We start from the raw sequence: 9980 nt of genomic DNA on the forward strand, positions 1-9980 counted from the left end.
TAAATATTACATTTATTAATATATAATGGCTATTTTTATTCAAATATTTTAACATTAAAACAAACAAACCCATTAAAGTGATGGATTTCATATTTTTTATTTTACGATTATTTACATTTTTGGCAAAATTAATATTGTTTTTTGAAATAAAAATATTAGAAATTAGAAAATTATTAGAAATATTAATATTAATATTAGAAATAATATATATCTATTTATTTTTATGAATTTTTTTTTTATTATTTCATTAATTATTTCATTAATTAGAATCATTTATTAGTATGTATAATAGATATTTACTAATTAGTAGTTCTAATATTGAAATAATATACAATATTTCAATATTATGTCTCGAAATAAAAATTTTGTGAAATTAGTTATCATCGATTCACGCGCCTTCATTCATTTGATATATTGATTTGTGTGTAAAGTAACAACACTGCTCATGCTCATTTCGAATTTTTACTATTACTAGAAAACTTGGAACTCAGAACTAAACCAAAAAATATTTACCAAAATGTCGCCAATTTGTTATTACTAAGATGTTTATTATATAATTTCAATATGAAACTTGTTTTATGTTGTTTTATGTTGAAATGTAATGTATATTAATTGCCATAAAGGCAATTTTCATTATCGCTCAAATTATTAAAAAAAGGTAATAATAATTATTTATATTATTTTTATTAAATATAATAATTATAATAATTAAAAACTATTAATTATATTATAAATCCTTATACATTTTTAATCAGATTATAATAATTTTGTAATTTTCATTATTATATTATTCATATTTAATATATATTATATTTTAATTTTCAATATATAGTTATTTTGTTATTATTTTACAATTGAAAATTATTATTATAAAAAACAATATTCAAATAATATTATTTATAAAATAAATTAAAGAATTATATTATTATATATCCAATATTCAAATTTCTTTTCATCAATGTATATTGATTTCATATACTAAAATATTTATAATAATTTTATATTATAGGCTTCACCATTGCGAACATAATTCCTATTATGATGTTGGGGCGTAAGCAGAGCCTCAAAGGGGAACCTGTGTTGGCTGATTATGGCCCAGAGGAGTCCCTCAATGAGAGCGCTGATATAGAATGGGTAAATAAGGTAATTTACAAAAATATATTCACTTTTATTTATATGAAAAATTTATTTCTTATTATATAAGTAGCATATTTATTAATTAAGTAATTACTTAATTATTATAGTTATGGGTGAGAAGGCTGATGAGGTCTTGTGCTCTGGTATCTTTAGCTTCTGTTTGCTTGAATACTCCAAAAACTTTTGAAAAAGTTCCACCACTTCAATATTTTACCTTTATTTGTGACTTAATTATTACATTTTTGTTTACTGCTGAAATGATTGCCAAAATGCATATAAGGGGTATATTGAAGGTAATTCATATAATATTATTACATAACAATTTACATAAACTGACAATTTTTTAGTTACAGAGGGATAAATCTTATTTAAAAGATCATTGGTGCCAATTTGATGGAAGCATGGTCATCTTTCTTTGGTTATCTATAATATTACAAATGTTTGAGATGCTAGGTTTTGCTTTAGAACTTAGTTACGTCTCAATATTACGCGCGCCACGTCCATTAATTATGATACGTTTTTTACGAGTTTTTCTAAAGTTTTCTATGCCAAAAGCTAGAATTAATCAAATTTTCAAGTAAATATTTTAAAAATATAAAAAATTTATTATAAATTTGATATATTTATATTATTCATAATTTCAGGCGTTCAAGTCAACAGATATATAATGTAACTCTTTTCTTTCTTTTCTTCATGTCTCTTTATGGTCTTTTAGGCGTTCAGTTTTTTGGTGAATTAAAAAATCATTGTGTTCTTAATACTACTATAGATCCAACAAATATAACTATAAATAGTTTAGCCATTCCTGATACTTTTTGTTCTACTGATCCTGAATCAGGATACCAATGTCCAGAGGGAATGACTTGTATGAAACTTCAGTTATCAAAATATATTATGGGTTTCAATGGATTTGATGAATTTGGTAGTAATAAATTTTATATAATATAAAATATTTACTATATATACTATATTTTTTATAAACAATTTACTTTTTAAATAATTTTTATTAAAATACTTTAGATAAATAATTTTATTTATTTTCAGCTACAAGTATTTTTACAGTCTATCAAGCTGCATCACAAGAAGGATGGGTTTTTATTATGTATCGCGCAATAGATAGTTTGCCTGCTTGGCGTGCAGTTCTTTATTTTAGTACAATGATATTTTTCTTAGCATGGCTCGTAAAGAATGTTTTCATAGCAGTTATCACAGAAACTTTTAATGAAATTCGAGTTCAGTTTCAACAAATGTGGGGTGTTAGAGGACATATCAGCAATAACACAGCATCACAAGTTAGTAATAATTTTGTATATAATAATTAATTTATTAATAAAGTAATTGAATGTATATAAAAATATACATATATGTATAATTTTATACATAATCTTTATCATATACAGTTTGTTAATATATTCATGAAATATTTTTAAAAAGACAAAACAATATTTTAAAGGCAAAAACAAACATAAACAAACATAAAAGTTAATATACAAAAATGTCGGTTGAGATCTATTTATTAAGTTATAATAATATAAATATAATTTAAATTCATATTAGATAAAACAAACTGAAAATGTACTGTGAAGATGACATAGACAAAATGGTCTTATTTTATTTTCTTTTTATCTAATATAAATTTCAATTATTTATAAGTTAATAAATAATTTTAATTGAATTTTTATATACAACTTTTATATTTGTATCGATTTTTAAAATTAACTTTTCAAAGATATTTCATATCTTGTATATATATTTTTTTTTAGATATTAACTGGCGATGACAATAGTTGGAAATTGGTAACCTTAGATGAAAATAAACACGGAGGTTTAGCTTCTCCTATATGTCATGCTATTCTCAGGTCTCCTCATTTTCGTATGGTGGTAATGTTTATAATTTTGGCAAATGGTATTACCACTGCGACTATGAGCTTCAAACATGATGAGAAGCCAAGGCATACATATTATGATAATTATTATTATGCTGAGATTGCATTTACAATATTTTTAGATTTGGAAACATTGTTTAAAATCTGGTGTCTCGGATTTCGCAGTTATTATAAGCATTCGATTCATAAATTTGAATTATTATTAGCAATTGGTACAACCATACATATTATTCCGTTTTTCTATCTTTCTGGATTCACATATTTTCAGGTTTTTATAATTCATTCTTATTCAATTTTAAAATAAATTTAATTATAAATAAAATTAATTGAAAATATACAATGATAAAAAAAAATCAATTAGAAATATATAATGATAGAGAAAATTAATTTGAAGTATAATGATAAATTAATATAATATTGTTTTATAATTAGGTTCTTAGAGTAGTTAGACTTATCAAGGCATCACCAATGCTTGAAGATTTTGTATACAAAATATTTGGTCCTGGGAAAAAATTAGGAAGCCTCATTATTTTTACTATGTGTCTATTAGTCATATCATCGAGTATTTCTATGCAATTATTTTGTTTTCTTCGCAATTTCACAAAATTTGAAACATTTCCAGAGGTAAAGGAAACATAAACAGATTTACAGATAATTAAATTATATTGATAAAGAACTTTTTTAGGCATTTATGTCCATGTTTCAAATCTTAACACAAGAAGCTTGGGTAGATGTTATGGATGAAACAATGTTAAGAACACATGAAACAATGGCTCCTCTTGTTGCTATGTATTTTATTTTATACCATCTTTTTGTTACATTGGTAAAAATATATTTAGATATTTGTTTTATAATTTGTTATAATTAAAAAGATAATTAAAAGATAATTTTAATGATTTTTTAAGATTGTGTTAAGTTTATTTGTCGCTGTAATTTTGGATAATCTTGAATTGGATGAAGACATTAAGAAACTGAAACAATTAAAATTCCGTGAACAAAGTGCGGAAATAAAAGAAACTTTACCATTTAGATTACGAATATTTGAGAAATTTCCTGACAGTCCTCAAATGACATGTTTACATAAAGTACCATCAGATTTTAATCTTCCAAAAGTAAGTATTATCCATTATCCATATATATATGTGTGTATTATAAAGACTAAAATATAGATATTTTTTTGTATATATAATTTAGGTTCGTGAAAGTTTCATGAGACAATTTGTATTTGAAATGGAAAATGAAGAAAATGAAGGAGTAAAGAAAATAAATGAAACTTTTGATTCAAAAATGATATATAGAAAACAACGTCCAGTAAAAATTTTAAATAATCCACCTAAAGTAAGAAATGTTGTTACCAGTCTTAAAAAAGCAGCTGTTATTTATATTATAAAGTGAATATTTATAAAACATAATATTTATAAATAATTCATAAGATTACAATATATATGTATATATAAATTTTTAGCGATTCCAACAATCAAAGATTATTATTAGGTGATTCTGCTATGATACCAGTACCAGGAAAAGGTCTTCTAAAACCACAAGGCACTGTCAGTAGCGCTAAACAACTTCGTTTTGATCAAAAAAAGTAAAATCTTAAATTTACTTAATAATAATACTTGAAGTAAGGAAAATTAAAAAAATATATTTTTTTATATCAATCAATCTATTCATATAATAAGGTCAATTAGAAGAAGTGTTCGTAGTGGATCGATCAAACTAAAACAAACATATGAACATTTGATGGAAAATGGTGATATTGGTGGAATAAATAGAGTTAGCTCTTCTCGCAGTAGACCGCATGATTTAGATATTAAACTATTACAAGCTAAACGACAACAAGCCGAAATGCGAAGGTAAAATATTGTTTTTTTTCATTGATTTTATTATTTATACTTTTTCTATTCTGCTGCTTATTGTATTTATATAGAAATCAACGCGAAGAAGATTTACGTGAGAATCATCCCTTTTTTGATACACCACTGTTCGCAGTACCGCGTGAGAGTAAATTCCGTAAAATTTGTCAGTCACTTGTTTATGCAAGATATGATACAAATGTGAAAGATCCTTTAACTGGAAAAGAAAGAAAAGTTCAATATAAAAGTTTACAGTAAGTGCTTTTAATATAAATAATGATTGCTTTGATTTATATTTTAGATTATTATTTAAAATTTTAAAAAAGAGAAAAAAGAAAGAAATTAATAATAGCTATATATATTTTATAGCAATTTTCTTGGTTTGGTCACATATCTTGATTGGGTAATGATTTTTGCTACTACTATGTCTTGTATTTCTATGATGTTTGAAACACCACGCTATCGCGTAATGGAAATTCCAGCATTACAAATTGCAGAATATGGTTTTGTGATATTTATGAGTATTGAGTTAGCTCTAAAGATTTTAGCAGATGGACTATTTTTCACACCAAAAGCCTATATTAAAGATGTCGCTTCTGTTTTGGATGTTTTTATTTATGTTGTATGTTGAAAAATGTCATTTCTGCTATATAATATTTAGTAAATTTAATGCTAATTCAATCGACATTTAGGTTAGCCTTGTGTTTCTTTGTTGGATGCCAAAAAGCGTACCACCAAATTCAGGTGCACAACTTTTGATGATTTTACGTTGTGTTAGACCATTAAGAATCTTCACTCTTGTACCACACATGAGAAAAGTTGTTTACGAATTATGTAGAGGATTCAAAGAGATTTTGTTGGTAAGTAATTTTAATTAAAAATTCAAATGTTGAAGTGCTTTTTTAATATAATCAAAGTCATTTAATTAATTTTTCAGTAACAAAAATCCGCTCTTTTATTTTATTTATATAAACAGATTTATTTCAAAATATTGCAGAAAAGTGATCTAATTTAGATAAAAAATGAATAAAAAATTTTTTAGGTGTCTACTCTATTGATTTTACTGATGTTTATATTTGCGAGTTATGGTGTACAACTTTATGGAGGTAGATTAGCACGTTGTAATGATCCTACTATTTTGAAACGAGAAGATTGTGTTGGAGTATTTATGAGAAGAGTATTTGTAACAAAAATGAAATTGCAACCAGGCGAAAACGAGAGTTATCCATCTATATTAGTACCACGTGTTTGGTAGGTTTATTGAAAAGAAAATATAAGATATAAATAATACAATAAAAATGCTTCTAAAAAAACATTAAAACTTTTTCAGGGCCAATCCTAAAAGATTTAATTTTGACAATATTGGTGATGCATTAATGGCACTTTTTGAAGTACTTTCTTTTAAAGGATGGCTTGATGTTAGAGATGTTCTTATTAAAGCTCTTGGTCCAGTAAGTAATTAATATTATTTTAAAACATTTTTAATAATATTATAATATTACATAATATTATATAACATTATATTATTTAATGATTTTTTTTTTTAGGTTCATGCTATTTATATTCACATTTATATTTTCCTGGGTTGTATGATTGGTTTAACTCTGTTTGTGGGTGTTGTCATTGCTAATTATTCTGAAAATAAAGGAACTGCTTTACTTACAGTTGATCAAAGACGATGGTAAATCTTTAATTAATTCATTTAATGAAATTTTAAACAATATATAAAAATTTTAAACAAATATATATTATGATTTAAATAGGTGTGATTTAAAAAAGCGATTAAAAATTGCACAACCATTACATTTACCACCTAGACCAGATGGAAAGAAATTTAGAGCATTTATCTATGATATCACTCAGAATATCTATTTTAAGAGATTCATTGCAGTTATGGTGCTTATAAACAGTTCTCTTCTATGTGTCTCTGTGAGTTGGATAATTTTTATCCTCTTTGTATAATAATGACATCACACAAAACATTACAACACCATAACATCACTTTGTAATTAATTAAAATTCTTTATATACAAAAAATATAATACTTTTCATAAAAGGATAATTGACTGTTACTTTGAATCATTTGTTCCTTGCCGGCTACCATTAGACCGTGGTAAAAGTAAATCGACACATTTTTTTTTTCGTTAATAAATATTTTTTTATCTTTTGTCCCTTAAGTGGAGAATCGAGGAAGAACACACGGAAGCACTCGCTACGGTGTCCACGATTCTGACACTCATCTTCCTCGTGGAAGTTATTATGAAAAATATTGCTTTTACACCACGTGGCTATTGGCAGTCCAGAAGAAACAGATATGATTTGCTCGTGACAGTTGTTGGTGTTATTTGGATCATCATTCATTGTACAATGAAGGTAGGTCAATATTATTCAATAATGGCTCAGAGAGAGAAAGAGAGAGAATTGTTGTTATTATTGTTATAATTTATAAATATATAATATAGATTTTTAATGAATATCTTTCTTGCAGAACGACTTGTCGTACGTGATCGGCTTTATGGTTGTGATTCTTAGATTCTTTACAATCACTGGCAAACATACAACTCTCAAAATGTTGATGTTAACAGTTGGAGTATCTGTTTGTAAAAGTTTTTTCATTATATTTGGCATGTTCCTTCTTGTTTTCTTTTATGCGCTAGCTGGTACGATTATCTTTGGAACTGTAAAGTATGGTGAAGGTATAGGAAGGTAATGTTATGCATTTTTATATAACAAAACCAAAAAATTATTTTAATATCAAAACAATTAAATGATGCAAATATTGTCTTAATATAAAATATTGTCTTAATATAATGTTAAAAGAAACAATTATTATTTAGGCGTGCCAATTTTGAGTCACCTGTAACTGGCGTTGCAATGCTCTTCCGTATTGTCACAGGTGAAGACTGGAATAAAATAATGCATGATTGCATGATACAACCACCGTATTGTACTCCTGCTGCTAATTATTGGGAAACTGATTGTGGCAACTTTCATGCTTCTTTAATATATTTTTGTACTTTCTATGTCATTATTACTTATATCGTTTTAAATCTTCTAGTTGGTAAGTATTAATTGATTATTTCAAATGTATATATTGATTATTTTAGAATAAAATCTAAGAACTAATTTTCTATAATAGCTATTATTATGGAAAACTTTTCTTTATTTTATTCAAATGAAGAAGATGCTTTATTATCTTATGCTGATATTAGAAACTTTCAAAATACTTGGAATGTTGTTGACAATCATCAAAAGGGTTTTATACCTGTGAAACGGGTACGTTTATAAGAGAAATTGTTATATGTTTAATAAACTATTATAAATTGGCTAGAAATAATGATATATTAGTTTGTTTTAGGTGAAATTTATTTTACGATTATTAAAAGGTAGATTAGAGACTGATCCACAGAAGGATCGTCTTCTTTTTAAACATATGTGCTATGAACTAGAAAAGTTGAATAATGGAGAAGATGTTACTTTTCATGATGTTATCAAGTAAATTTTTTGATAAATAAATATATATTATTTTTTTTAACTTCTATAAACTTCTCTTTCTATTAATAAAAAATATTTTTCTTCAGTATGTTATCCTATCGTTCAGTTGATATTCGAAAAGCTCTTCAGCTTGAAGAATTATTGGCGAGGGAAGAATTTGAATATATTATTGAAGAAGAAGTTGCTAAACAAACAATCAGAAATTGGCTAGAAGGTTGTCTAAAAAAAATTCGTGCAAGTGGGGTAAGTTTAGAGAAAAATAGTTTGAAGAAAATAAAATACTAAATAAAATAAATTATTTAATTGACATATTGTAGAAACAACAAAATAGTCTTGTAGCAGGTCTCCGCGCTAATACTGAACAGGTTCAACAGCAAGAACATGTAGAAGAGAAAGGAAAAGAGACTGTCAAAGAAGAAGAAATTGAAACAAAAGTAAATTTTTATATTATTTGTTATATGATATTAAAAAATATACAATACAATTTTTGTATTTTTCATCTATTATTTTTACTAATATTTATTATTAAATAGGATACTGATGGAACTAGACATAAAACAAAAAAACCAGTCGTTCTTCCAAGATCTGATAGCATAGGTAGTGGATCAGGAAGAAAGTATTTAACTCCAACATTATCAGATCCTGCTTCAATTAGATGTGAAAAGGATAAAAATGCGGTACCAAAGAAAAAAAATAATAGACCTCCACGTAAATATATTTTTGTATTATTATATATTTATATCTTTTTATTTTGCTTTTGTCCAACATGAGCTTTTTATTTAAAGCGATGCCGAAAAATAATTTGCCACATCTCACAGAGAGCACTGAGCAAAGCAAACAGCGGGAAACAATCAATGCAAAAGCAATCATATCAAAACCTTCCAATATTATATTAGAAGTTCGAGAATGGTGGAAGGAACAGTTAGCATATAGCAGTGAATCCAGTGAAGATGAAGTTTAAATATTCATTTGTATTTTTCATGAGTATAAATTAAAAATATAAAATAATGTAATAAATAAAGCATATGCTTTAATATTTTTAATGATTACATAAAATTTGCACTTTACATTATTTCTGCTTCATTCTTTTTTTTGCGTACAAATGCAAAAATTTGGTAAATAAGGAAAAAAATATATATCCAAAGTACTAATATTAAAAGTAAACCATTGATATTTATAATGGAGAAAAGAAAAGATACAATTTGTCTAATTTAATTAAAAGTTTTAAAATAGAGTTATTTTTTTAATCTTATTTCCTATATTATTGTTTATAAAAAAAAATATAAAAATATATTTAAAAAGATGATTTATATATTTATTTTAATCATTATTTTTAAATACTGAAATTTTGCAATACTTTATTGAAATGATAAAACAAATATTATTATTATATGAGAATTATATTTATATTTATATTGTAAAGAAAATTATATTTAGTAATTTTTGTTCTTAATTTTGTAATATATTATTTGACATTTTTTTTTTAATTTAAGTTTAAGTTTTTCCTCCTTACATCTCAATTTGTTATTACAAATATAAAGTTTCATAAAATGATTTTTAAATTATAATAATATAATTGTGATTATAATTTTGTTTTATAATGATTA

At 24.8% G+C, this 9980-nt stretch overlaps 2 protein-coding genes across 2 annotated transcripts in view; one reads left to right on the top strand and one right to left on the bottom strand.

Annotated features, from left to right (window-relative positions):
- LOC102676812 (sodium leak channel non-selective protein) overlaps positions 1-9371 on the top strand; it is a 20032-nt gene extending 10661 nt beyond the window's left edge. Inside the window, 28 exon segments of the mRNA XM_006610859.2 lie at positions 1009-1143; positions 1245-1430; positions 1491-1714; positions 1782-2059; positions 2182-2429; positions 2901-3290; positions 3455-3646; positions 3708-3845; positions 3928-4134; positions 4217-4413; positions 4488-4610; positions 4705-4878; positions 4953-5132; positions 5248-5500; positions 5571-5738; positions 5921-6129; positions 6209-6329; positions 6426-6559; positions 6642-6807; positions 7057-7251; positions 7367-7584; positions 7716-7939; positions 8018-8154; positions 8237-8373; positions 8460-8616; positions 8691-8807; positions 8907-9081; positions 9159-9371. Of these exon segments, the coding sequence (XP_006610922.1) occupies positions 1009-1143; positions 1245-1430; positions 1491-1714; positions 1782-2059; positions 2182-2429; positions 2901-3290; positions 3455-3646; positions 3708-3845; positions 3928-4134; positions 4217-4413; positions 4488-4610; positions 4705-4878; positions 4953-5132; positions 5248-5500; positions 5571-5738; positions 5921-6129; positions 6209-6329; positions 6426-6559; positions 6642-6807; positions 7057-7251; positions 7367-7584; positions 7716-7939; positions 8018-8154; positions 8237-8373; positions 8460-8616; positions 8691-8807; positions 8907-9081; positions 9159-9334 (5259 nt within the window). The 3' untranslated portion in view covers positions 9335-9371.
- LOC102676950 (DNA replication licensing factor Mcm3) overlaps positions 9230-9980 on the bottom strand; it is a 7028-nt gene continuing 6277 nt past the window's right edge. The window contains exon 12 of the mRNA XM_031508231.1: positions 9230-9383. The gene's annotated coding sequence lies outside the window, so the exon portion shown is untranslated. The remainder of the gene's footprint in view (positions 9384-9980) is intronic.

Source organism: Apis dorsata, unplaced genomic scaffold, assembly GCF_000469605.1.
Source record: "Apis dorsata unplaced genomic scaffold, Apis dorsata 1.3 scaffold_80, whole genome shotgun sequence".
In the NCBI taxonomy this organism is placed as follows: Eukaryota; Metazoa; Arthropoda; class Insecta; order Hymenoptera; family Apidae; genus Apis; species Apis dorsata.